The sequence below is a fragment of the Macaca thibetana genome, chromosome 19 (assembly GCF_024542745.1).
Source record: "Macaca thibetana thibetana isolate TM-01 chromosome 19, ASM2454274v1, whole genome shotgun sequence".
In the NCBI taxonomy this organism is placed as follows: Eukaryota; Metazoa; Chordata; class Mammalia; order Primates; family Cercopithecidae; genus Macaca; species Macaca thibetana.
This window is the reverse complement of record NC_065596.1, coordinates 29,155,887-29,183,238: the sequence shown is the minus strand read 5'-3', so window position 1 is coordinate 29,183,238 and position 27,352 is coordinate 29,155,887. Positions and strand designations below refer to the sequence as shown.

Below are 27,352 nucleotides of genomic sequence, written 5' to 3'. Positions count from 1 at the left end.
TCTCAAAAAAAATAAATAAATAAAAAATAAATCTCTGCTTATTATTGTTTTAAATTATACCTCCATTAAAAGTGAAATAGGCAGGCCGGGCGCGGTGGCTCAAGCCTGTAATCCCAGCACTTTGGGAGGCCGAGACGGGCGGATCACAAGGTCAGGAGATCGAGACCATCCTGGCTAACATGGTGAAACCCCGTGTCTACTAAAAATACAAAAAAATTAGCCGGGCGAGGTGGCGGGCGCCTGTAGTCCCAGCTACTCGGGAGGCTGAGGCAGGAGAATGGCGTAAACCCGGGAGGCGGAGCTTGCAGTGAGCTGAGATCCGGCCACTGCACTCCAGCCTGGGCGACAGAGCGAGACTCCGTCTCAAAAAAAAAAAAAAAAAAAAAAAAAAAAAAAAAAGTGAAATAGGCCAGGCTGTGGTGGCCCACACCTATAATCCCAGCACTTTGGGAGGCCAAGGCAGGCAGATCACTTGAGGTCAGGAGTTTGAGGCCAGCCTGACCAACATGGTGAAACCCCGCCTCTCCTAAAAATCCACAAATTAGCCGGGCGTGGTGGCACACGCCTGTAATCCCAGTTACTCAGGAGGCTGAGGCAGGAGAATCTCTTGAGCCCAGGAGGCGGTGGCTGCAGTGAGCCGATATCGCGCCACTGCACTCTGGGCAACAAAGAGAGACTCTGTCTTAAAAAAAAACAAAAACAAAAAACAAAATAGGCCCGGGCGCGGTGGTTCAAGCCTATAATCCCAGCACTTTGGGAGGCTGAGGTGGGAGGATCATGAGGTCAGGAACTCGAGACCATCCTGGCTAACATGGTGAAACCCTGTCTCTACTAAAAATACAAAAAACTAGCCGGGCGAGGTGGCAGGCGCCTGTAGTCCCAGCTACTTGGGAGGCTGAGGCAGGAGAATGGCGTGAACCCGGGAGGCGGAGCTTGCAGTGAGCTGAGATCCGGCCACTGCACTCCAGCCTGGGTGACGACAGAGTGAGACTCCGTCTTAAAAAAAAAAAAAAAAGTGAAATAAATGCTGTTTTGGCAGATATGGGAAAAGAAAAAATTTAAAAAGTAAAAACAAAAAAAAAGTGAAATAAAATACCATTATTGATATTGCTGTCCCTTCAGCTTCTTTCTTTTCTTTTTTTTTTTTTTTTTTTTTGAGACGGAGTCTCGCTCTGTCGCCCAGGCTGGAGTGCAGTGGCTGGATCTCAGCTAAATGCAAGCTCCGCCTCCCGGGTTTACACCATTCTCCTGCCTCAGCCTCCTGAGTAGCTGGGACTACAGGCGCCTGGCACCTCGCCTGGCTAGTTTTTTGTATTTTTTTTTTTTTTTAGTAGAGATGGGGTTTCACTGTGTTAGCCAGGATGGTCTCGATCTCCTGACCTCGTGATCCGTCTGTCTCGGCCTCCCAAAGTGCTGGGATTACAGGCTTGAGCCACCGCGCCCGGCCCAGCTTCTTTCTTTTCGTCCACCCAACCGGCCTGCTGGAATGGGGGCTTGTTTTGTTTGCTGAATGGATGAATGAATGAATGAATTAGTGAATGAAGTCTGAGGCAGCATCCTGGCCTCATGGAATATTCCTCCCCCAGCCTCTCATACCCTAATGGTCCTTCAGTTTCATAAAAGAGGAGGAGGCCGTGTCCCCCCAGTCCTGCAGCCTGGTCACCCTGGTCACCCTGCTTGCACACACACTCACTTTCCCAGTGGAGACTCAACTCCTTGGCTCTGCAGACAGAGCCTCTGGCAATCTCACCTCTGCCCGCTGCTGGGGCTGTCTCTCCCTGTCATCCTAGCCTCATTCCTGCAGTCACACTCACTGAGACTCTTCTGTGTACCTGGCGCTGGGGACATAGCAGGAAACAAAAGCAAAGATCCTTGTTCTCCAGGGCTCCATGCACGAATATGCGGCCCCAAGTCAGGTGGAGCTGATTGCAATTATGAAAAATGATACAGGGACTGGCCGCGGTAACCCCAGCACTTTGGGTGGCAGAGGCGGGAGGATCACCTGAGGTCAGGAGTTCGAGACTAGCCTGGCCAACATGGTGAAACCCTATCTCTACTAAAAATAGAAAAATTAGCGGGGCTTGGTGGTGCCTGTAATCCCAGCTACTCAGGAGGCTGAGGCAGGAGAATCGCTTGAATCTGGGAGGCAGAGGTTGCAGTGAGCTGAGATTGTTCTATTGCATTCCAGCCTGAGTGACAGAGCAAGACTCTGTCTTAAAAAAAAAAATAATAAAGGACGCTGGGTATCGTGGCTCACGCCTGTAATCCCAGCAGTTTGGGAGGCCTAGGCAGGTGGATCACCTGAGGTCAGGAGTTTGAGACTAGACTGGCCAACATGGTGAAACCCCATCTCTACTGAAAATACAAAAATTAGTCTGGCGTGGTGGTGGGCGCCTGTAATCCCTGCTGCTTGGGAAGCTAAGGCAGGAGAATCACTTGAACCCGGGGAGTCAGAGGTTGCAATGAGCCGAGATCGCATCATTGCACTACAGCCTGGGCGACAAGAGCAAAACTAGGTCTCAAAAAAAAAAAGAAAGAAAGAAAAATTAAATGGGTTGAGGGACAAGAAGGGCATAAGGGTCAGGGTTGCTGCCTTGGTAGCCAAGGAAGGCATCTCTGGGGAGGCCACACGTGGGCAGAAGCCTAATTGAAACAAAGACGTCAGCCAGGTGCAGACCTGGGGAATGGGGACTCCCCGGAGAACACAGGGCGCTGAGTGCAAAGGCCCCGAAGCTGTTTCTCGCCTGTGCAGTGTTGGAGGAACAGGGAGGCCAGCGTGGCTGGAAGGGAATGAACAAGGGGAAGTGTACCAGCAAGAGGGTAGACAGACTTGGAGGGGCGGATCATTTAGAGTCACGTGGGCCATGGGGAGGATGTTGGCCTTTACTCCAAGTGAGATGGGAGCCGGGGGAGGGTTGAGAGCACAGGAGGGACATGAGCTAACTTCGGAGTTAAGAGGCTTTCCTGGCTGCTGTAGCAAGAAGAGACGATGGGGTGAGGAGCCGAGTGTGGAGGTCATCGAGGAGGCTACTGCAATAGTCCAAGCAAACAATGAGGGTGGAAGCAGAGGTGGTGAAAGGTGGCCAGATTCTGGAAATATTTTGAAAGTAGAGTCAGCTAATGGGCTGGACGTGGAGGTGTGGGAAAAAGACAGCCAGTCGGCGATGACTGGGAGGTTTGGGCCAGAGCCACCGCGCTGGGGAGGCGGTGGGTGGGGCAGGTGCAAGTTTCCTGAAGGTCCCAAGCGGTTCCACAGCTCCAGGTCTTTGTGCTGTCTGTGGCCCCTGCTTGGAATGCCCTCCCTGCTCAGCTCCCCACCCCCAGCCTCAGCCTCAACCCTGCTCCCAGCCACAGCTGGGCCTAAATATCATCCTCTCTGGAGGCTTCTCTGCAAGGAACCCTGGTTCAGTGCAGTGCACCCTTCTGCGTCCTCATGACAACTTTCTCTTCCTCTTCCCTGGAATGGACAGTCATAGTCCATCAGCTGGGAACTTGTGCTGAGTGGACAACACCCAAGGGACAGGGGAGTGCTCCTGGCTTGAATCAGTCATCAAATGCACCTGGAGGAAATAACCTTGTTCTTTCCTTCATTCAGCAAATTTATTGTTGTTGCTATTTTTGAAATAGAGCCTTGCTCTGTAACCCCGGCTGGAGCGCAGTGGCACCATGTCAGCTCACTGCAACCTCCACCTCCTGGGTTCAGACAATTCTCATGCCTCAGCCTCCCAAGTAGCTGGGACTACAGGTGTGCGCCGCCACGCCTAGCTAATTTTTGTATTTTTTATAGAGACGAGGTTTTCCCTTGTAGGCCACGCTGGTCTTGAACTCCTGACCTCAAGGGATCCTCCCACCTTGGCCTCCCAAAGCACTGGGTTTCCATTGCAAGTTAACTTATAAACCTATTTTTATAAAAATAACTATTTGGTGGGGTGTGGTGGCTCAAGCCTGTAATCCTAGCACTTTGGGAGACTAAGGCGGGTGGATCACCTGAGCTCAGAAGTTCAACACCAGCCTGGGCAATACGGTGAAACCCCGTCTCTACTAAAATACAAAAAATTGGTCAGGCATAGCGGCCGGCGCCTGTAATCCCAGCTACTTGGGAGACTGAGGCAGGAGAATTGCTTGAACCTCGGAGGAGGTTGCAGTGAGCCAAGATTGCACCACTGCACTCCAGTCTAGGCGACAGAGCAAGACTCTGTCTCAAAAAAAAAAAAAAAAAAAAAAAAAAAAAAAAAAAACTAAAAGCTGGTCACAGTGGCTCATACCTGTAAGCTCAGCACTTTGGGAGGCCGAGGCGAGTGGATCACCTGAGGTCAGGAGTTCGAGACCAGCCTGACCAACATGGTGAAACCCCGTCTCTACTAAAAATACAAAAATTTCCAGGCCTGGTATCAGGCGCCTGTAATCCCAGTTACTCAGGAGGCTGAAACAGGAGAATCACTTGAACTCAGGAGGCGGAGGTTACAGTGAGCTGAGATCACCCCCATTGCAATCCAGCCTGGGCAATGAGATGAAACTCCATCTCAAAAAAAAAAAAAAAAAAAAAAACCGTTTTCAAAAAAAACTCACTGCATCGCGTGGCATTGTGTCATTTGGAAATTTTTTTTTTTTTTTTTTTTTTTGACAGCATTCCACTCTGTCGCTCTGTGGCCAGGCTGGTCTCAAACTCCTGACCTCAAGTGATCCACTGGCGTCGACCTTCCAAAGTGATGGGATTACAGGCATGAGCCACTGCACCCAGCCGCACATCTCTTTAATGTCTGGCTGGATCCTTGCATCTGTGTCTGTCTTCAGTGCCGCCATTCATTACATGTTGGGCAACTTCTGGAAACTTCCACTGTCCACTCATGAGCGAACGAGAATAAAAAAGGCAGTTAACATCTCAGGAGGGTAATATACAAATAATTTCGACCTCATGGATCCCTCGAAAGGGTCTCAGGGACTCCTAGGGAACTCTGAACCATGCTTTGAGAACCACTGACATGTAGTTTCAGTTATTTGAAATCAATAAAGTGCCAAAAAGGAAAAAGTATTAGGATAAATTTGGTGATAAAACTGACCCAAACAGACTCATAATCTTTTTCTTTTTCTTTTTTTTTTTTTTTTTGAGGCAGTCTCGCTCTGTCGCCCAGTCTGGAGTGCAGTGGCACAATCTCAACTCAGTGAAAACTCCACCACCCAGGTTCAAACGATTCTCCTGCCTCAGTCTCCCAATTACAGGCGTGAGCCACTGCGCCCAGCCGATTTTTCAGATTTTAAACAAGGTCACAGGAGTATCTACTGCTTCTGTTGAACAACCCCAGAGGGGCTTGGCAGCCAACCTGTCATCCAACACTGGAGTATTTCCATGGTGAGACTTAGTTAGGAACAATCTCACCTTACAAAAGAAACAATTTAAGAGTGTGAAGCCTGGGCTAGGTGTGGTGGCTCACACCGCTAATCTCAGCACTTTGGGAGGCCAAGGGGGGTGGATCACATGAGACCCGGAGTTCGAGACCAGCCTGGCCCACGTGGTGAAACCCTGTCTCTACTAAAAGTACAAAATTATCCGGGCGTGGTGGCACACACCTGTAATCCCAGCTACTAGAGAGGCTGAGGCAGAAGAATTGCTTGAGCCCAGGGGGCAGAGGTTGCAGTGAGTAGAGATAATGCCACTGCACAGCCTAGGCAACAGAACCAGACTCCGTCTCAAAGAAAAAAAAAAAGAAAGAAAAGTTTCATATATGGGCCATGCACGGTGGCTCAGGCCTGTAATCCCAGTACTTTGGGAGTCTGAGGGAGGTAGATTGTTTGAGGCCAGGAGTTTGAGACCAGCCTGGGCAACACAAGGAGACTCCCCATCTCTACAAAAATAAAATTTTAAAAATTAGCCTGGTGTGGTGGCATGCACCTGTAGTCCCAGCTACTCCAGAGGCTGAGGTGGGAGGATTGCTTGAGCTCAGGAGTTTGAGGCTGCAGTGAGCTATGATTGCACCGCTGCGCTCCAGCCTGGGCAACAGAGCAACACCCTGGCTCAACAACAACAACAAAATGTTTCATACACTAACATTTCCTTTATACTGAGCATGCAGTCTGCTATGGAGTTCTAGTTTATTCTATTCCATTTTTGTTTTCTTTTTTTCTTTCCTTACTTTTTTTTTTGAGACGGAGTGTTACTCTGTCGCCAGGCTGGTGTGCAGTGGCGTGGCAATCTTGGCCCACTGCAACCTCTGCCTACCGGGTTCAAGAGATTCTCCTGCCTCAGCCTCCTGAGTAGCTGGGACTACAGGCAACTGCCACCATGCCCGGCTAATCTTCGTATTTTTAATAGAGACGAGGTTTCACCATGTTGGCCAGGATGGTTTCGATCTCCTGATCTCGTGATCCGCCCTCTTCAACCTCCCAAAGTGCTGGGATTACAGGCGTGAGCCATCACGCCCGGCCCCCATTAAAAAAAAAAAAAAAAAAAAAAAAAAAAATGCTGATTGCCACGGAGTATTTTTTGTCTTTCTTTCTTTTCAGAGAGTGACTTTGTTTCTGAGACCACCGAGGATCTTGATATCACCCCTGCTAATGGCTGGGCGCTCACAGTTTGAAAAGCTCTAGGGAACCCCCTATTACTCCCCAGACAAGACCCACTCCATCCCCACCCTGACTCAGAAGTGCCTGGCAGTGCTTAAGCCCTAATGTGCAATTATTCCACTCGTGGCTGCTTTCCTTGAATCCTCGAGACTTCCAGAAGTTGAGGGAACACGTCTCGCTTGCTTCCTGCTGCGGCCCCAGCTTCTGGCCCAGCGCCTGCCTAATCACATAGTGGGTGCCTAATAAACGTTTGTTGAGTGAATACATGAACAAGCGAGCTGGGGCCAGAGTCAGGACTGCAGCCCCGCTTGTGCCACTCCCTAGGACTCGATAATTCTGCTCACGTCACTTCCAAAGACCCATGCAGCGGACCCTCCCTCGGCTTCTGCTACCCGCATCCAGCCGCGGCTTAACCCGAGCCTCCTTACTGGGTTGAGCAGGACTACATTTCCTACAAGTCTCAAGGCCAGGACTACACTTCCCATAAGCCTCTGCTTCCGCCAGGTTCTGTGCCCTTCAGCCACCGGGGCAGCAAATTGCGTCTTTTCTCACTCCCCGCCCCCCGATTGCATCCCCTCCACCCTGCAGCCCTTCCGTGCGCCCCCTCCCTCCCGTGATGAACCTGCCTCAGTTTCTCCAATGAGACACCCCGAAGGCAGCCCCTTTCCCCTTCCCCTGAGCCCCCAGATGAGGAGGGCTGCGCTCTGCGGGGAGTGTGCACTGCCCGGCCGGTGTGCGCCACGGCTGCGCGTTTTGGTGGAAAGCCCTGGGCCCCTGCTGGGGGGTTGGGGTGGGGGGCTGGGTCGCCTGCGCCGAGTGTTGCTGAGGCTGCGTCTTGGGTGCGCAGCTCCGGCCCAGCCTCACCCAGGGGAACGCCTCGCAGGTGCTCACGGACGATGGAGAGGTCCGCGCCCAGGGTGGGAGTCCGCGCTTCCGGGTGTGTCTGCAGCTCGGGGCGCTGGAGGGTGGGATGTGACCCCGAGACGGCGGCGGCCTGGCACGTGATGTATGTGTGTCCTTGTCTGATGTGTCGGTGTCCCCGATGGACCGGGTTCCAGTCCCAGCTTTGCCACTTCCCGGCTTGTGTGCCTTGGGGCAGGTGACTACCCTGCGCTGTGCCTCAGTTGCCTCATCTGTACAATGGGCATGATTTAAAAATACCTGTCTCAGAGGGCGGTTATGAGGATTGCAAGGTAATTCTGTACGTGTAAAACGCTGCGGACGATACCTGGCACAGACTAAATACTCATAAGAATAAATACATTAAATAAACTATGATCATGTATCTTTTGTATGAGGCAAGTGCTGTGGTTGTGTAATGTCTGCGAAACCTCACGGGAAACGTGGGTATTTGCGATCCGTGTGACTGTGCGTGTGTCTGTGTCTGTGTTGTGGGTGTGTGAATCTTTGTATGTGTTATGTGTGCCCGTGCGTGTTTCTGCATGTGATGTGTGACTGTGGTGGGGTTCTGTGTCTTTGTAACCTTGTGTGAAAGGTGTGTGTATTTGTGATGTGTGTGTCCAAGTCTGTTTAGGTATGTGATACATGCATCTCTGTGTGTCTGTGTATTTGATCTGTGTGCCTATGTCTGTGTTTATGTATAGTGTGTGACTGTGTATATGTGCATGTTATATGTGTCTGTGTATATCAGTGTGTGGTGTATTTATGTGCATTTTTGCATGTGATTTATGTAGCCCTGTGTGTATGAGTTGTGTGTGCCTGTATGCATGTGTAGGTAATGTGTCTGTATGTATCCATGTGTGTGAAGTGTGTGTCCGTGTGAATGATGCATGTTACATGTCCATATATATGCATGTGTTACGTTTCTGTGTACTCACGTATGTGATGTGCCTTGTCTCTGTGTAGCTGCTGGGTCCGTGTCTATGTTAGTTCATATGATGTATGTGTCTGCGTGTGTCCATGCAATTGCTGTCTGTGCATGTCCATGTGACATGCATGTATGTGATACTTGTGTCTGTGGGTATTCTTTGTTGCTCATTTGTCTAGGGGCTCTCTGCGTGGCTGTGACTGTGAGTGTCAGCATGTCACAGTGGTGTCCGTGGGGATCTTTGTGCTGTGTGCGTCTGTGGATTTGGGGCTTTACTTTGTCTGGGGCATGTGTGGGTCTTTGTGATGCTTTGACGTTCCTGCGTGGCCGGGTGCATCTGTGCTGGAAGCCGGCCTGCCTGTGCGTTTCCAGTGCGGTCCCTGCGTCTTTGTGTGTGACGTGTACGTGTCCCCGTCTGCTGATGGCTGTCCACCTTTGTATGTGATGCGCTTGTCTATGAGGGTCCCTGCGACGTGTGTCAGCTGTGTGTGGGCTGCGCGTGCCTGACATCTGCATCTTGGCGTGTAGCACATGTGTCCATGCTGGTGGCATGTCACAGCGGTGTCCGGGCCAGGCACCCGTGGGCCCTGCCCCCCCTTCCCCCTCCCCGCCGCAAGCGTGTGCCAGTCCCTGTCTGTCCTTCCCCCTCCCATTTCCTCCCCTCCCTCCTGGCAGCCAATGCTACGGGGGAGCCAGTTGCCATGACGACGCTCCATCCTCCCTCCTCCCACCCTTCCTGTGACAGGCTCTCTGCTCCCCCAATCCTGGCTGCCCTCGGGGGCGGGGCCCTCTTTCTCGCCCCCCCCATCCTACCCTCTCCCCCCCACCCCAGCAACCCCGGCTCCCCAGCTCCTCTCCTCTGTCCGCCTCTCCATCCCTTCATCCGTCTGTCCCTTCAAAGAGGGGGAGGGGGGTACCTGAGCCAGCAAGCAGCCCCTCCCTCCCCCTGTCCTGCGTCTCCTGCCCCTCTCCTGGGCCGGGAGGAGGCCAGGGTCGCGCGGGTCCCCATGGCTGGGGGCTGAGGGCCCGCCCCCCCCTCCTCCCCAGCCGCCACCACCTCCACCTCCCTGCCATCCTCGACAAGATGCCTGCCCCCGGCGCCCTCATCCTCCTTGCGGCCGTCTCCGCCTCCGGCTGCCTGGCGTCCCCGGCCCACCCCGGTGAGTCTGTCGGGCCATCCGTCTGTCCGGCGGCCCCCACCCGCGCGGCGGCCTCGCTGTCTTCCCAGGGGTCTGTCTGCAGGTCCTGCCCCGTCACCTGGTGCGCGTCTTCCCGCAGCCCAGCCGGGCCCGGAGCGACGGGGACGGTGCCTCTGTCAGCAGGGCCTGTGGGAGGGAGGCTGAGGGCTGGGTGGGGAGGGGGCTCCGTTTGGGCAACATGTGTGTATGCGTGCACGCATGTGTTTGTGCTGGTGTGTGCAGGAAGCCGGGGAAGGATAGGGCCTCTGGGAGAATTGGGGGCAGAGGACAGGAATACTATTTCTAAGGGGGACACAACACGAGAGGCTGTCTCTGGCTTCTGAGGAGATCCAGGGCTTGCGGAGTTCCCTTCTTTGGGTCTCGGGCTGGGGATAGAGGACATCGGTGTGCGCCAAGCGTCCCTAAAAGAGACAGATCTTAACCCCACAAACTGGGGGGTTCCAGCATGGGGCAAGAATCCTCTCCCAGCCTGCAGCTTAGAGCTCGTCCTCCTCCCCAATGAGGGGTAATGAGGCTGTCCATGGGAGCGTATTTTAAATTCTGCAAGCTCCAGGCTTCACTATTACTCCTCTTTCCTTCAGCCCTCATTGGAATTCATCCAAGCCTGGGGTGAGGGGATGGGGTGGGGTGAGGTGGGGGGGTCCCAGTTTGGGACCAGAGGAGAGACCCCACCCCCAATCCAACCACTTGGGAAGGCCCCAAACTACAACTCCCACAATGCCTTGGGCCACTCTGCACCTCTGCCAAGGGACCCTGGTCGCAGAGCATCATGGGAGTTGTAGTCCAAGACGTGCCGGGACGGGAGGGGGCATGATTCCGGTATCCAGGGACTTGAAGCTGGGACCCCAGCCCAGCCCTGTGCCCGCAGATGGATTCGCCCTGGGCCGGGCTCCTCTGGCTCCTCCCTACGCTGTGGTCCTCATTTCCTGCTCCGGCCTGCTGGCCTTCATCTTCCTCCTCCTCACCTGTCTGTGCTGCAAACGGGGCGATGTCGGCTTCAAGGTGAGGTGCATGAGGGGATTCAACCTGGGGAGGAAGACTCCAGCAAGGCCTTTACCCCCAACACAGGTGGTTGGTGGGGAGAGGGGGGCAGTAAATCCGAGAGCACCTTCTAGCTTGAAGCTATGGCAAGATCTGGAGCCTTGGGATGGAGAAACAGGGGGATGGAAATTGGGTTGGGACTGGGAGACAGTTACAAAAATGAAGGGGAGACAAACGTAAGAGAAAGACGATGGTGTGTCTCTCATCCCTGCGTTCTCCAACTCCTCCTCGCCTCTCTCGGCCCCAGGAGTTTGAGAACCCTGAAGGGGAGGACTGCTCCGGGGAGTACACTCCCCCTGCGGAGGAGACCTCCTCCTCACAGTCGCTGCCTGATGTCTACATTCTCCCACTGGCTGAGGTCTCCTTACCAATGCCTGCCCCGCAGCCTTCACACTCAGGTACTGCCCCACACCATGACCGGAATCCCATGGTGTCCCGGGAAAGGCCAGAAGATGTTGAGTGTCTTCCCTTAGGGGCTGGGGCGGTTGAGACCAGGGGCAGCCAACGGGAAAGGCATAGGTGGGAGCCCCGGAATCCTGGAAGCAGCCTATGGGAAGGCAGACAAAGATCATCTTGGTGGTAGCCATTGCTTAATCCAAAACCAGATTTGGGGATTCTTGTGGGGCAAGCAGTGGTGAGATTAGCATAGAGCACAGTCTCAGAGGCAACCAATGGGAGGCTGAAATCACATCATAGGAGCTTGGGATGCCAAAGGGAAGGACTGATTGGATGCTGGAGTCTTGCGAGCAGCCTATGAGGAAGCTGAGATTCTGACATGGAATGTGAGTGGCAGCCAATGAAAAGAAAGTGATGTCTGCTCTGACCCCAGTCCCCACTGACTTGGGGTGTGTTGGTGGCACTCGGGATGGGGGAGAGGCTCAGGGGCTTTCCCCTCTTGCCCTCCCCAGACATGACCACCCCCCTGGGCCTTAGCCGCCAGCACCTCAGCTACCTGCAGGAGATTGGGAGTGGCTGGTTTGGGAAGGTGAGTGGGCTGGGGAGGGGAGGCAGGGCTCCATGGATCCGAGCTGTCCTCCTGTTCTGTGTCCACACCCCTGCTCTCACCACTTCTCATCTATCCCTCGCCTCCTCCCCGTACCCCCTCAGCCTCCCATTCCCCCTCCGTCCACCTCTCACCGGCTCCCACCCGCCCCATCCCCGACATCTGTCAGTCAGCGCCTCCCTCCTCACTCCATTGACCACTCCGCCGCGCCACCTGGCTCTCCACGCGTCCGTCCGTCTGTCCATCCTTCCATCCGTCCCTGCGTCCATCGGATTCTGGGCCCGTGAGTGTCTCACCCCATGTCTGGTGTGGGTCAAGGGTGGTGGGATGTGGAGGGAGAAGCTGGGAAGGAGCCGGGGGGTTGGGAGCTGTGTGGTGGAGTGGAGCTGGTCCCAGGGGACGGGGCTGGGGAACTGGTACTCGCTGACTCCTGGGTTCCCCTTGACCAGGTGATCCTGGGAGAGATTTTCTCCGACTACACCCCTGCCCAGGTGGTGGTGAAGGAGCTCCGAGCCAGCGCAGGGCCCCTGGAGCAACGCAAGTTCATCTCGGAAGCCCAGCCCTACAGGTACTGGGGGTTTTTCAGTGGGTGTGTGCCTTGTTGAGGTGACATTCAGGAGTGGAAGGAGCGCTCTATGGGTCAAACGTGGAATCTACCTCTTCCCAGCTGTGCAGCTCTGGCAGGAGAACTTCCCTCCCTCAACCTCAGGTTCTTCCTCTGGACCGAGCTAAGGGTGGGAAATGAGAGGCAGGATGGTGGAGGAGGTGGGAGCACAGAAGCTGAGCTACAGGCCTGTTCCTCCCTCCTCTGAACCTCCGGATCTTCATCTGGAAAGTCAGTCCAAGAAGCCCTAGTGTCCTCATGAAGTGGGCAGCTGAGAGGATGTGAGATTCCCATGTTCAATGTTGGGTACCGGCTGGTGCTTCCCTTCCCCAGGCCACAGACTAGGTTCCTGAGCAGGCCACTGTGGAGCTCCATCCCTGCCCTGCTTGGTCTCTACTCCACTCTCAGTGCTTCTAGGATGGTGTCTAGGTAAACACTTGCCAGATAAATTCCTTGTGAAGTAGTGAGTTCCCTGTTTTGGAAAGGGTGTGTTCGCAGAGACCCCTTATCAGAGCAGTTGTAAAGGTGGGCTTTACCCTGAGAAACACATCGGGTCTTGGCACTCCCTTGCTCCAAAACCTCCCATGGCTCCCAACTGCCTACAGGACACATCCACATCTGCTCCTCCTGACAGCCCACAGGCCCTGCAGAGTCTGACACAGTCCCCTTCCTTCCATTGTCCCCCTCACCCCAGCCACCCTGGCCTCCCCACTGACCCTCCCCACGGAAGCCTCTTCCCTGCCCCGGCGCATTGCTCCTTGCTATATCCTTTCTCTAGAATGTCACTCCTTGCACACCCCTAGGTGTGGATGGGGACCCTTCCCTTCCTCAGGCCTCAGCTCAGAGACACCTTCCCTTACTCCTCTCCTCCTTCCAAAGAGGGGCCTGGGATGCTCCACCCCGTCATGGTGTGTGTTTTCTTCATAACCCGTACCCCAGGTTGTCACTGTATCATCTGCTTACTTGCTTATTGCCTGTCTCTCCCTAAACCTGTGCCAGCAACCACTGGCCACATATGCCTATTACATTTAAGCTAAGATGGGCAAGGTGGTATACGCCTGTAGTCCCAGCATTTTGGGAGGCCAAGGTGGGAGGATCACTTGAGGCCAGAAATTGGAGGATGCAGTGAGCTATGGCTGTACCACTGCACTCCCACCTGGGCGACAGAGCAAGACCCTGTCTCTATTATATAAATAAATACATAAAATGTAAGCTAATTAAAATGCAATCAAATTAAAAACACATTTCCTCAGCTACCCTCATCGTATCTCAAGTGCTCGATAGCCACCTGTAGCCAGTGGCTCCCCTGGTAGGCAGGGTTGGTCCAGAACATTCCCACCTTTGCAAAGCTCTGTTGGACAGTGCAGGTCTCTACGAGCAGCAGCTCGGGGTCCATCTCGTTACCCTAGCACAAGTGCTGTTGGCTCTCTGTAGACGTTTGCTGAGCAAGCCACAGACCCGAGATGAAATCCCAGCATTCCCATCATTACCAGCTGTGTGACCCTAGGCAAGTCACTTCACCTCTCTGAGCCTCTGTTTCCACCTGGATCAAATGGGGATCATCATCCTGCCTAGCAGGTTGCTGGGAGGATTTGACAGCAGAGCGGCCGGCCTTGGCCAGATTTGTGGGTGTACAGTGAATCCTGGCTTCCTCCTACAACAGCCGCCCCAAGTGCCGGGAACTCCAGCCACTGCTTAAGCCTCACACATGGCAGGAGCCTTGTGAACACTTTGTTGGGCCGGGTACGGTGGCTTTGTCGGGCTGGGCGCGGTGGCTCACGCCTGTAATCCTAGCATTTTGGGAGGCTGAGGTGGGCAGATTGCCTGAGCTCAGGAGTTGGAGACCAGCCTGGGTGAAACCCCATCTCTACAAAAATACAAAAAAATTGGCCAGGCACAGTGGCTCACACCTGTAATCCCAGCACTTTGGGAGGCTGAGGCAGGCAGATCATGAGGTCAGGAGTTCGAGACCAGCCTGGCCAACATGGTGAAACCCTGTCTCTACTAAAAATGCAAACATTAACCAGGTGTGGTAGGCGGGCACCTGTAATCCCAGCGACTCGGGAGGCTGGGGCAGGAGAATCATTTGAACCTAGGAGGTGGAGGTTGCAGTGAGCCGAGATCACACCACCACATTCCAGACTGGGAGACAGAGCGAGAAAACAACAACAATAACAACAACACTGTTGCACAATTCTTCCGCCAAGCAGGAGCAAGAGACCCTGTTCTCCTGAGAAGGACACACAGCATAAACAGCAGAGCTGTGGTTACACACAGGCAGTAGACGGCTGGGTACCGGGCAGCGGCCCCACAGCACACAAGTGGCTCTGCCTCCCGCCAGGCACCCAGTAGGAAAATAACTAGTAAGTTACTGTGCACCTACTCCTGGCCAGACCCTGGGCTGCAAGCCTGAAATATTCTCTTCCTCCTGCAGACTTCCAAGCCAGTACTTCTCTCCGCATGTGTTTATTCAGCATCTACTAGCCTAGGCACCGGAGACACAGGCAGGAAGACACACCAAATTCTCATCCTAGGAAAGCTCACCCCCTAGTGGAAAAGGCACACAACAGATAAATAGAGACTTTTTTTCCTCCCCAAGGCTCACTTTAGCCTTGAGCTCCTGGGCTCAAGTGATCCTCCTGCCTCAGCCTCCTGCATAGCCACCAGGCCTGGCTAACTTTTATTTTTATTTATTTGTCTTTTTTTTTTTTTTTTTTTTTTCCAGATGAAGTCTTGCTTTGTTGCCCAGGCTGGAGTTCAGTGGTGCAATCTCAGCTCACTGCAACCTCTGCCTCCCGGGTTCAAGCGATTCTCCTGCCTCAGCCTCCCAAGTAGCTGGGATTACAGGCACCCACCACCACATCTGGCTAATTTTTTGTATTTTTAGTAGAGACGGGGTTTCACCATGTTGGCCAGGCTGGTCTCGAACTCCTGACCTCAGGTGATGCACTCACCTTGGCCTCCCAAAATGTTGGGATTACAGGTATTTTTGTTTTGTTTTGTTTTGTTTTGTTTTTGAGACAGAATTTCACTCTTGTTGCCCAGGCTGGAGTGCAATGGCACGGCCTCAGCTCACTGCAACCGCCACCTCCCGGGTGCAAGCAATTCTCCTGCCTCAGCCTCCCAAGTAGCTGGGATTACAGGCATGCAGCACCACACCTGGCTAATTTTGTATTTCTAGTAGAGACGGGGTTTCTCCATGTTGGTGAGGCTGGTCTCGAACTCCCGACCTGAAGTGATCCACCCGCCTCGGTCCCCCAAAGTGCAGGGACTACAGGTGTGAGCCACTGCGCCTGGCCTCTTTTTTCTTTTTTAATTGTACAGATGGATTTTTACTATGTTGCCCCAGCTGGTCTCAAATTTTTCAGGTGAGAGCCACCATGCCAAGCCATAAATCCATTTTTTTTTTTTTTTTTTTTTTTTTTTTTTGAGACTAGGTTCAAGCCATCCTCCTGCCTCCCGGCCTCCCCAGAAGTAGCTGAGACTACAAAATTTTTTGTAGGTGAGGGGTTTCACCATGTTAGCCACCATGCCAAGCCATAAATCCATTTTAAAAAGAGAAACTGTCAGCCGGGCGCGGTGGCTCACACCTGTAATCCCAGCAATTTGGGAGGCCGAGGCAGGCAGATTGCCTGAGGTCAGGAGTTCAAGGCCAGCCTGGTCAACATGGTGAAATCCCATCTCTAATAAAAATACAAAAATTAGCCAGGCGTGGTGGCACATGACTGTAATCCCAGCTACTCAGGAGGATGAGGCAGGAGAATTGCTTGAGCCTGGGAGACGGAGGCTGCAGTGAGCCAAGATTGTGCCACTGCACTCCAGTCTAGGTGACAGAGCAAGACTCTGTCTCAAAAAAAAAAAAAAAAAAAAAAGAGAGAGAGAGAGAGAAACTGTCAGAGAATGACAAGTACCATGAGGAATTGAGGCAATATGTGACAGAGACAGGGCCCACTTTGGACAGGACCATCAGGGAGGCTGGGTTGATCTGGAGGAGTTGGCCATGCAAAGCACCATGGGAAATGCAATCCAGACAGAGGGAACAGCAGGTGCAAAGGATGTAGGATAGGAAGAAGCTCATGGAGAGTGAATATCCCTGGAAATACAGTTAGAATGCAGGGTGAAGGCTGGGCACGGTGGCTCATGCCTGTAATCCCAGCACTTTGGGAGGCCGAGGTGGGCAGATCACTTGAGGTCAGGAGTTCAAGACCAGCCTGGCCAACATGGTGAAACCCCGTATCTACTAAAAATACAAAAATTAGCTGAGTGTGGTAGCGTGCACCTATAATCTCAACTATGCGGGAGGCTGAGGCAGGAGAATCACTTGAACCTAGGAGGCAGAGGTTGCATTGAGCTGAGATTGCACCACTGTACTCCAGACTGGGTGAAACAGCAAAACTCTGTCTCACAAAAAAAAAAAAAAAAAAAAATGCAGGGTGAAAATAAAATCAAATAATATGTTGCCATTAAAACAGTAATTGCTAGGATCTCAGCACATACCAGCTTTTCTCAGATCTCATGAAATTCCTCGGAGGAAGTTGCTGTCTCTGTCCCCCTTTTACAGATGAGGGAAACCGAGGCAGGGAGCGGCGAAGTGACTTGCCTGAGATGACACACCTAGGAAAGTGGGAGTCAGGGTTCAAACCCCCCGAGTCTGACTCTTTCCCACAGCGTGAGGGTAAAGGGGGTATCCAACCTGGTATTGCGGGGCAGCGAAGCTTCCAGGGGAGATGATGTTGAGGCAGAGGCCTGGGGGTGCCAAGAGAACTCCGATCAGAAGAGGGCGTTCTGCAGAGAGAGAACCATAGGTGCAGGCAGGGCATGGTGGCTCACGCCTGTAATCCCAGCACTTTGGGAGGCTGAGGTGGGCAGATCACTTGAGGTCAGGAGTTTGAGACCATCCTGGCCAACATGGTGAAACCCCGTATCTACTAAAAATACAAAAATTAGCCAGGCTTGGTGGCGTGCACCTATAGTCCCAACTACTCGGGAGGCTGAGGCAGGAGAATCGCTTGAACCCGGGAGGTGGAGGTTGCAGTGAACTGAGATCACTCCATTGCACTCCAGCCTGAGTGACAAGAACAAAACTCTGTCTCAAAAAAGAAAGAAAGAAGAAAGAAAGAAAAGAAAGAAAAAAAAGAAAAGAAAAGAGAGAGAGAGAAAACTGTAGGTACAACGGCCCCGGCCTAAGCAAGGCCTGCAGGTTTGGGAAACCCACATAGGATAAAGCTGACTCCTGGGCCAGCCTGAGGGGCAGGAGGAATAAAAAAGCTGGTGCTCTATCCTGGGGTGCTGGGGAGCAACAGAGGGTTGTGTGCGGTGAAAAGCAGGTCAGGGGCAAAGGGAAGGGTAGAGACTGGAGCCAGGGAGGCCAGGAGGAGGCTGTGGGGATGAGGAGGAGAAGACTAAGAGTCAGGGGCAGGAATGAAGGTGGAGGTGAGGTGTGAGGAGGAAGAAGAGGTAAAGGGGTCCCTGGGGATCTGGCCCCAGGAGCAGGTCAGCGAGGGCCATCCAGAGATGGGGATCTGGGGAAGGACTGGGGTGCGGTCAAGGAGAGAGACTCTGAGGTGAGGAAACAGATCAAAAAGGTAAGAGTGGGCCAGGCTCAGTGGCTCACACCTGTAATCCCAGCACTTTGGGAGGCTGAGGGTGGATCGCTTGAGGTCAGGGGTTCGAGACCAGCCTGGCCAACATGTAAAGAAATCCCGTCTTTACTAAAAATACAAAAATGAGCCAGGCGTGGTGGCGCATGCCTGTAATCCTGGCTGCTCAGGAGGCTGAGGCAGGATACCAGCCTGGGCAACAGAGCAAGACACCATCTCAAAACAACAACAGCAACAAAAAAAGGGTGGAGGCAGCAGTTTGGCTGTGCTGGGAGGTTGGGGCTGGATGAAGAGGAAGGGGCTGTCTTCCCAACCCAGCCGCCTCCTCACTCCACAGGAGCCTGCAGCACCCCAATGTCCTCCAGTGCCTGGGTCTGTGTGTGGAGACACTGCCGTTTCTGCTGATTATGGAGTTCTGTCAACTGGTGAGGGTCTTGGGGGGTTGGGGAAGGGCAGAGGGGAGAGCTGGACGGGGCCGGGGCCAAGCCTGGTGCCCCTGGGCTTCGTCGTCATCATCATCATCGTAGATGATGTGTGGCATGAGCTAACATTTCATGAGTGCTGACTGTCCTGGGGGTTGCCCTGAACAAGCAGGCACGATAGGCTGTGTTATTACCTGCTGCAAGCAGCAGGCGAAACTGAGGCTCAGAGGGGCTACCCAGTGACAGCAGAGGCCATTCCATCCTCCGGGCGGACTGGCTGGAGGCCTGAGCGACTGGTGCTGCTGACCTTCTTTGCTTCCCTCCCAGGGGGACCTGAAGCGTTACCTCCGAGCCCAGCGGCCCCCCGAGGGCCTGTCTCCTGAGCTACCCCCTCGAGACCTGCGGACGCTGCAGAGGATGGGCCTGGAGATCGCCCGCGGGCTGGCGCACCTGCATTCCCACAACTACGTGCACAGGTGGGCGGGCCGGGGAACCGCGGGAGGAGCTACTAAGGGAAAGGGAGAAGGAGGGGAGGCTGCAGGAGAGGGGCTAAAGGAGGGGCGTACCCATGACTGGCTGACACAAAATAGGGACGAACAGAGGAGGGTCTGGAGGAGGAGGGGCCAGGAGGGGAATGGGAGGAACCAAGTGAGGGGGAGGCAGGGTAAAGTGATGAGGGGAGGGGCCAAGAGAGGAGGAGGAGGAACCAGGGGAAGGGGAGGGGTCAGGGGAGGAGGAGGGATCAGGAGGGGGGAGGGGCCATGATAGGAGGAGGGGCCAGGAGAGGAACGGAAGGAGCCCGGGGGGGGGGGGGGGGGGGGGGGGGGGGGGGGGGAAGGCAGGGTCACGTGACGAGGAGAGGGGCCGGGAGAGGAGGGGGAGGAGTCAACAGAGAAGTAGGAGAAGCCAGAAGGGTCAGATGAAGAAGAGGAGCCAGTGCAGAGGAAAAGGAGAGGAGACTTGGAAGAACCAGGGACGGGGAGAAGACAAGACAGCAGGGGAGAATGAAAGCAGTCAGAGGGGAGAGACAGATCAAATGGAAGGGGTGGAGTCAGTGTGAAGGGGCGGGGACAGGGCGTGGCTGGAGGGCTGCCCCTGCGCTCACCTCCTCTCATTCTTCCCGCAGCGACCTGGCCCTGCGCAACTGCCTGCTGACCTCTGACCTGACCGTGCGCATCGGAGACTACGGGCTGGCCCACAGCAACTACAAGGTAGGGCTTCCTTCCGTCGGGGTGGGGGCTGTGGGTTGCCCTGACTCGCCTGACACCGCCCTGGTTCCCCCAGGAGGATTACTACCTGACCCCAGAGCGCCTGTGGATCCCGCTGCGCTGGGCGGCGCCTGAGCTCCTCGGGGAGCTCCACGGGACCTTCATGGTGGTGGACCAGAGCCGCGAGAGCAACATCTGGTGAGGACCACGGGCCGCGGGGGCCGAGGCAGGCCAGGAAGATGGAAGGGTTACTAGATGCCACCGGGTCTACAGATGGGGAAACTGAGTCCCGGGCGGGTCAGGGCTGGGCTCTGACCTCTCTCTGCTCTCTGCAGGTCCCTGGGGGTGACCCTGTGGGAGCTGTTTGAGTTTGGGGCCCAACCCTACCGCCACCTGTCAGACGAGGAGGTCCTCGCCTTCGTGGTCCGCCAGCAGCACGTGAAGCTGGCCCGGCCGAGGCTCAAGCTGCCCTATGCGGACTACTGGTGAGGGCTAGCCCACTCGGGGCTCCTGGCCTGCCGCACCCCACCCAGGATGGTCCCAGCTCCCCGTCTCGTTTCCCACATCACCCACATCCCGTTTGCCCTCCATACCCCTCAAGAGTGAAGAGGAGCTGTCCCCCCCATTTCTGCCAGCATCTGCTACTTGCAGGGGGACACAGGCAGGGAATGGCAGAGCTGTGATTTGAACCCACTTCATCCTAAGAGACCCCTGCTTCTTACCTGTCTGATTCCAGTGCTCACAGCCCAAACGGGGACACCACCACCCTCACCAGCTGTTCCCATCTGCTGCTGTGTCCCCTCTGCCTCCAGGTCCCTGTCACCCTCTCTCTATGGGCATCTTACCCCCACCCCTGCTTCTTTGGGTCTCAGTACCTAGCTCCCCAGCCCAGTTACCTCCTCTGAATCTCTGTCCTCTTCTGTCCCCTCTTCTCCCTAGATCCCTGCCCCACTTCTTGGGTCTCTGTCCCCCTCTCTCTGGGTCTCTGTCCCTCTCTCTCTTTTTTTTTTTTTTTTTTTTTTTTTTGACCGAGTTTTGCTTTTGTTGCCCAGGCTGGAGTGCAATGGCACCATCTTGGCTCACTGCAACCTCCGCCTCCCGGGTTCAAGCAGGTCTCCTGCCTCAGTCTCCCAGGTAGCTGGGATTACAGGCAGGTACCACCACACCAGGCTAATTGTATTTTTAGTAGAAACGGGTTTTCACCATATTAGCCAGGCTGGTCTTGAACTCCTGACCTCAGGTGATCCACCTGCCTCAGCCTCCCAAAGTGCTGGGATTACAGGGATGAGCCACCAAGCCTGGCCCTCTGTCCCTCTCTCTCTGGATCTCTGTCCCTCTCTCTCTGGGCCTCTGTCCCTCTGTCTCTGGGTCTCTGTCCCCCTCTCTCTGGATCTCTGTTCCCCTCTGCATCTCTGTCCCCCTCTCTCTGGTTGTCTGTCCCCTCCCTGGGTTTCTTTCCCCTCCCTGGATCTCTGCCCTGCTCACTCTGCCCCACCTCTCCCCAGGTATGACATCCTTCAGTCCTGCTGGCGGCCACCTGCCCAGCGCCCTTCAGCCTCTGATCTCCAATTGCAGCTCACCTACTTGCTCTCCGAGCGGCCCCCCCGGCCCCCACCGCCTCCACCTCCACCCCGAGATGGTCCTTTCCCCTGGCCCTGGCCCCCTGCACACAGTGCACCTCGCCCGGGGACCCTCTCCTCGCCATTCCCCCTACTGGATGGCTTCCCTGGAGCCGACCCTGACGATGTGCTCACGGTCACCGAGAGCAGCCGCGGCCTCAACCTCGAGTGCCTGTGGGAGAAGGCCCGGCGTGGGGCCGGGCGGGGTGGGGGGGCGCCTGCCTGGCAGCCGGCGTCGGCCCCCCCGGCCCCCCACGCCAACCCCTCCAACCCGTTCTATGAGGCGCTGTCCACGCCCAGCGTGCTGCCTGTCATCAGTGCCCGCAGCCCCTCTGTGAGCAGCGAGTACTACATCCGCCTGGAGGAGCACGGCTCCCCTCCTGAGCCCCTCTTCCCCAACGACTGGGACCCCCTGGACCCAGGAGTGCCTGCCCCTCAGGCCCCCCAGGCCCCCTCCGAGGTCCCCCAGCTGGTGTCCGAGACCTGGGCCTCCCCCCTCTTCCCTGCACCCCGGCCCTTCCCAGCCCAGTCCTCAGCGTCAGGCAGCTTCCTGCTGAGCGGCTGGGACCCCGAGGGCCGGGGCGCCGGGGAGACCCTGGCGGGAGACCCTGCCGAGGTCCTGGGGGAGCGGGGGACCGCCCCGTGGGTAGAAGAAGAAGAGGAGGAGGAGGAGGGCAGCTCCCCAGGGGAAGACAGCAGCAGCCTTGGAGGTGGCCCAAGCCGCAGGGGTCCCCTACCCTGTCCTCTGTGCAGCCGCGAGGGGGCCTGCTCCTGCCTGCCACTGGAGCGGGGGGACGCCGTAGCAGGCTGGGGGGGCCACCCTGCTCTTGGCTGCCCCCACCCCCCCGAGGACGACTCCTCGCTGCGGGCAGAGCGGGGTTCCCTGGCCGACTTGCCCATGGCCCCCCCCGCCTCGGCCCCCCCCGAGTTTCTGGACCCCCTCATGGGGGCGGCGGCGCCCCAGTACCCCGGGCGGGGGCCACCTCCCGCTCCCCCCCCCCCGCCGCCACCTCCTCGGGCCCCCGCGGACCCGGCCGCGTCCCCCGACCCCCCTTCGGCCGTGGCCAGTCCCGGTTCAGGCCTCTCGTCGCCGGGCCCCAAGCCGGGGGACAGCGGCTACGAGACCGAGACCCCTTTTTCCCCCGAGGGAGCCTTCCCAGGTGGGGGGGCGGCCGAGGAGGAAGGGGTCCCTCGGCCGCGGGCTCCCCCCGAGCCACCCGACCCAGGAGCGCCCCGGCCACCTCCAGATCCGGGTCCGCTCCCGCTCACGGGGCCCCGGGAGAAGCCGACCTTCGTGGTTCAAGTGAGCACCGAGCAGCTGCTGATGTCCCTGCGGGAGGATGTGACAAGGAACCTCCTGGGGGAGAAGGGGGCGACAGCCCGGGAGACAGGACCCAGGAAGGCGGGGAGAGGCCCCGGGAACAGAGAGAAAGTCCCGGGCCTGAACAGGGACCCGACAGCCCTGGGCAACGGGAAACAAGCCCCAAGCCCGAGCCTCCCAGTGAACGGGGTGACAGTGCTGGAGAACGGGGACCAGAGAGCCCCGGGCATCGAGGAGAAGGCAGGCATCGAGCAGAAGGCGGCGGAGAATGGGGCCCTGGGGTCCCCCGAGAGAGAAGAGAAAGTGCTGGAGAATGGGGAGCTGACACCCCCAAGGAGGGAGGAGAAAGCGCTGGAGAATGGGGAGCTGAGGTCCCCAGAGGCCGGGGAGAAGGTGCTGGTGAATGGGGGCCTGACACCCCCAAAGAGCGAGGACAAGGTGTCAGAGAATGGGGGCCTGAGATTCCCCAGGAACACGGAGAGGCCACCAGAGACTGGGCCTTGGAGAGCCCCAGGGCCCTGGGAGAAGACGCCCGAGAGTTGGGGTCCAGCCCCCACGATCGGGGAGCCAGCCCCAGAGACCTCTCTGGAGAGAGCCCCTGCACCCAGCGCAGTGGCCTCCTCCCGGAACGGCGGGGAGACAGCCCCTGGCCCCCTTGGCCCAGCCCCCAAGAACGGGACGCTGGAACCCGGGACCGAGAGGAAAGCCCCCGAGACTGGGGGGGCGCCGAGAGCCCCAGGGGCTGGGAGGCTGGACCTCGGGAGTGGGGGCCGAGCCCCAGTGGGCACGGGGACGGCCCCCGGCGGCGGCCCCGGAAGCGGCGTGGACGCAAAGGCCGGATGGGTAGACTACACGAGGCCGCAGCCACCACCGCCACCGCTGCCACCGCCACCGGAGGCACAGCCGAGGAGGCTGGAGCCAGCGCCCCCGAGAGCCAGGCCGGAGGTGGCCCCCGAGGGAGAGCCCGGGGCCCCAGACAGCAGGGCCGGCGGAGACACGGCACCCAGCGGAGACGGGGACCCCCCCAAGCCCGAGAGGAAGGGCCCCGAGATGCCACGACTATTCTTGGACTTGGGACCCCCTCAGGGGAACAGCGAGCAGATCAAAGGTGAGGAGGCTGCGGGGCACAGTCAGGGCTGAGGTCCGGCTGTTTCCGAGGCTGCGGAGGGTGAGTGTGGGTAAAGATGTCGGATCGGGCTGGCAGTGATGAATGCAGGCCCTGAAGCCCGCACCACCTGGGCTCACATCCTGGCTCGGTCCTCTCTCTAGCTCTTTGGCCTCGGGCAAATGTCCTTGCTGCACGGTTCCTCAGTTTACCTATCTGCCAAAAACGGATGGCAGGGTTAGAACCTACCTCATAGGGTTGCTGTGAAGGTTAAATGAATGAGGACGTCCAAAGCACTTAATCAGAGCTGGGGATTCAGTAAGCACTTGCTTTTATTATTGCAATTCACTTAGACCAGGGGTCTCAAACTCATGCCCACAGGGGCCAGAGGACATAGGGAAATGGATGAAGCATGCTGGGGAGGCAGAGTGGGGCTTCAGAAGAAAATGCCCTGTGTAGACGGGGCAGCCACTTCTCAGGAATGTGCACTTGGTGTTGGCGAATCTGCTACTTTTCCCTTTTAAACCAGAGCTCTGGTTTTTGTTTAGTTTTGTTTTTATGGTTGCAGCCAATTCCAAGGAAGCCTGTCTGTGGATGGCTCAAGGCCCCCAGGCTGCCAGCATGTGCTGATTTAAACTTAATAAGCTGGCTGGGCTCAGTGGCTCATGCCTATAATCCCAGCACTTCGGGAGGCCAAGGTGGGCGGATCACCTGAGGTCAGGAGTTCAAGACCAGCCTGGACAACATGGCAAAACCCCGTCTCTATTAAAAATACAAAAATTAGCCAGGCTTTCTGGTAGGCGCCTGTAATCCCAGCTACTCGGGAGGCTGAGGCAGGAGAATCGCTTGACCTCAGGAGGCGGAGTTTGCACTGAGCCAAAATTGCACCACTGCACTCCAGCCTGGGCCATAGAGCAAGACTCTGTCTCAAAAAAAAAAAAAAAAAAAAAAAAAAAAAAATTAGCCAGCGTGGTGGCGTGCACCTGTAGTCCCAGCTACTCGGGAGGCTGAGGCACAAGAATAGCTTGATCCTGGGAGTCAGAGGTTGCAGTGAGCCGAGATCACATCACTGCACTCCAGCCTGGGTGACAGCAAGACTCTGTCTCCAAAACAAAACAAAACAACAACAAAACAACAACAACAAAAACAACTTTCCAATAAGCTAAGGCATCTATCCAGTGTGCCAGGCCCCCTGTGTGCCAGGCCCTGAGCTGCCCAAGGCTGGGACCCAGGGAGCGTCAGACCCTGCCCTGACCCAACTCCACCACCATGGGACTAGTGAGCTGGAAGGCACAGATATGCCTTTTCTGAAAATTAAGTTTTGGTAGGAATGCAGGAAGTGTTTTGCCACAGAGAAAACTGTTTAAGATAAATGAAGGGTGGCCGGGCGCGGTGGCTCAAGCCTGTAATCCCAGCACTTTGGGAGGCCGAGACGGGTGGATCACGAGGCAGGAGATCGAAATCATCCTGGCTAACACGGTGAAACCCCGTCTCTACTAAAAAATACGAAAAACTAGCCGGGCGAGGTGGCGGGCGCCTGTAGTCCCAGCTACTCGGGAGGCTGAGGCAGGAGAATGGTGTGAACCCGGGAGGCGGAGCTTGCAGTGAGCCGAGATCGCGCCACTGCACTCCAGGCTGGGTGACAGAGCGAGACTCCATCTCAAAAAAAAAAAATATATATATATATATATAAATGAAGGGTAAAAATAAATAGCCCTTGTTTAGATGTGGACATAGGAAATACAGTTCCAGCAGAATCTCTGGGAGGCGCAATTTCCTTAAATATGGGTATGAAAGTTATAAGTGGCTGGGTCCTGTTTTATATTGGCAACCTCACAGCCACGCTTGAGGAAACAGTTATCATCTCCGGAGAGGAGCCTGTGGCTCAGTGGGCAAGAGTCAGGAAGTGGGCTGGACAGAGGACGTTTCTTCCTCAACGCCTGTGGTGTTCGAACACTGTCACTTCCTTGAGATTGTTGTAGGGAGTTTGTGACCAGCTGTATCAGGAAACAGCCCAGGCAGCATGAAAATGTTGGGAGATGAGCAGCTAAAATGCCTCAGAGGATCTGGGTTGGATTAGAACTGGGGGGTGAAAAGAGGCAGAGAATAGCCTGCTTTTTTCCAAGTGAACTACTCATCCTTCAAGACCCCAAATTTCCCCTTTCCAGGAAGCCTTCCTAATTTTTAAAGGTGTCACCCTGACCTTTATCTGCGTACTCATAGCTCCAGAAAAACCCCTCTAGACTGGGCGCAGTGGCTCTCCCCTGTAATCCCAGCACTTTGGGAGGCCGAGGTGGGAGGATCGCCTGAGGTCAGGAGTTTGAGACCAGCCTGGTCAACACGGTGAAACCCTGTCTCTACTAAAAATACAAAAATTAGCTGGGCATGGTGGCAGGTGCCTGTAATCCCAGCTACTCAGGAGGCTGAGGCAGGAGAATCGCTTGAACTCAGGAGGTGGAGGTTGCAGCGAGCCGAGATTGTACCACTGCACTCCAGCCTGGGAGACAAGAGCGAGACTTCGTTTAAAAAAAAAAAAAAAAAAAAAAAACTCCCTCTATGCAGCATCCCCCATAACCCCATCACTCCGAGATGTCTGGTTAACAAAAGTGTGACTTTTGAGCAGATGTGAAGGAAAGGAGGGAGTGAGGCAGGTGGACGTCGGGGGGAGGGTGTTCTAGATAGAGGGCACTGAGATGGGCACTGGCTCACCATGTTTAGAGAAAGAGTAAAAGAGGCTGGGCGCGGTGGCTCAAACCTGTAATCCCAGCACTTTGGGAGGCCGAGACGGGTGGATCACGAGGTCAGGAGATCGAGACCATCCTGGCTAACACGGTGAAACCCCGTCTCTACTAAAAAATACAAAAAACTAGCCGGGCGAGGTGGCGGCCGCCTGTAGTCCCAGCTACTCGGGAGGCTGAGGCAGGAGAATGGCGTAAACCCGGGAGGCGGAACTTGCAGTGAGCTGAGATCCAGCCACTGCACTCCAGCCTGGGCAACACAGTGAGACTCCGTCTCAAAAAAAAAAAAGACATTAGCAAAAGGTAGTGAAACTTGAGTAGAGAGAATGAGGACCAGAGAGGGATCATCTGCATTCATCTTTCTCCCTGCCCCACCTAAATCTTCCTCTTGCCCCTGCCATCAGCCCACAAAGGGCAGTTCACTTATGCAGTAATGGAGGGATAAGTGACCGCTGTTCGTTTGCCAGTGAGGAAACAGAGGCTCAGAGAGGTGGATCTAGCTGAGTGTGGTGGCTCATGCCTGTAATCCCAGCACTTTGCGAGGCCAAAGAGGGCAGATCACGAGGTCAGGAGTTCAAGACCAGCCTGGCCAAGATGATGAAACCCCATCTCTACTAAAAAATACAAAAATTAGCCGGGTGTAGTGGCACGTGCCTTTAGTCCCAGCTACTCAGGAGGCTGAGGCAGGAGATCTGCTTGAACCTGGGAGGTGGAGGTTGCAGTGAGCCGAGGTCACGCCACTACACTCCAGCCTCGGTGACAGAGCGAGACTCCATCCCCCTCCCCACCAAAAAAAAAAAAAAAAAAAAATAGAAAAGAGAGAGAGAGAGACAGAGAGGTGGATCTGTTTGCCCAGGGACACACAGCAAGCAAAGATAAACTTGGGATTCCAAGCCAGGTTTCCTCCTCCAGGGACCTCAAGTCCTTCCTTCCTAGCAGACTAAAATCGAAAAGTCTTAGAGCAGGGAAGGGGCCTGGAGATGGTTAGACACCCCAACTTTGGCGATCAGGCGCCAGACAGGGGAAGTGCCTTGGTCATTTTCATACAGCGGGAGCATTCACTCATTAATCCTACAGATATTGACTGAGTACTTCTATGTGCT

General features: G+C 55.6%; 2 protein-coding genes across 2 annotated transcripts in view; both read left to right on the top strand.

Annotated features, from left to right (window-relative positions):
* Window positions 1–7,388: 7,388 nt before the first annotated feature.
* LMTK3 (lemur tyrosine kinase 3) overlaps window positions 7,389–27,352 on the top strand; it is a 29,776-nt gene continuing 9,812 nt past the window's right edge. The window contains exons 1-12 of the mRNA XM_050772375.1: window positions 7,389–7,498; window positions 9,437–9,549; window positions 10,457–10,590; window positions 10,877–11,027; window positions 11,538–11,614; window positions 12,082–12,200; window positions 18,174–18,261; window positions 18,586–18,734; window positions 19,385–19,469; window positions 19,543–19,664; window positions 19,802–19,951; window positions 20,972–23,514. Of these exons, the coding sequence (XP_050628332.1) occupies window positions 7,458–7,498; window positions 9,437–9,549; window positions 10,457–10,590; window positions 10,877–11,027; window positions 11,538–11,614; window positions 12,082–12,200; window positions 18,174–18,261; window positions 18,586–18,734; window positions 19,385–19,469; window positions 19,543–19,664; window positions 19,802–19,951; window positions 20,972–23,514 (3,772 nt within the window). The 5' untranslated portion in view covers window positions 7,389–7,457. The remainder of the gene's footprint in view (window positions 7,499–9,436; window positions 9,550–10,456; window positions 10,591–10,876; window positions 11,028–11,537; window positions 11,615–12,081; window positions 12,201–18,173; window positions 18,262–18,585; window positions 18,735–19,384; window positions 19,470–19,542; window positions 19,665–19,801; window positions 19,952–20,971; window positions 23,515–27,352) is intronic.
* TMEM143 (transmembrane protein 143) overlaps window positions 21,664–27,352 on the top strand; it is a 170,232-nt gene continuing 164,543 nt past the window's right edge. The window contains exon 1 of the mRNA XM_050772454.1: window positions 21,664–21,667. The gene's annotated coding sequence lies outside the window, so the exon portion shown is untranslated. The remainder of the gene's footprint in view (window positions 21,668–27,352) is intronic.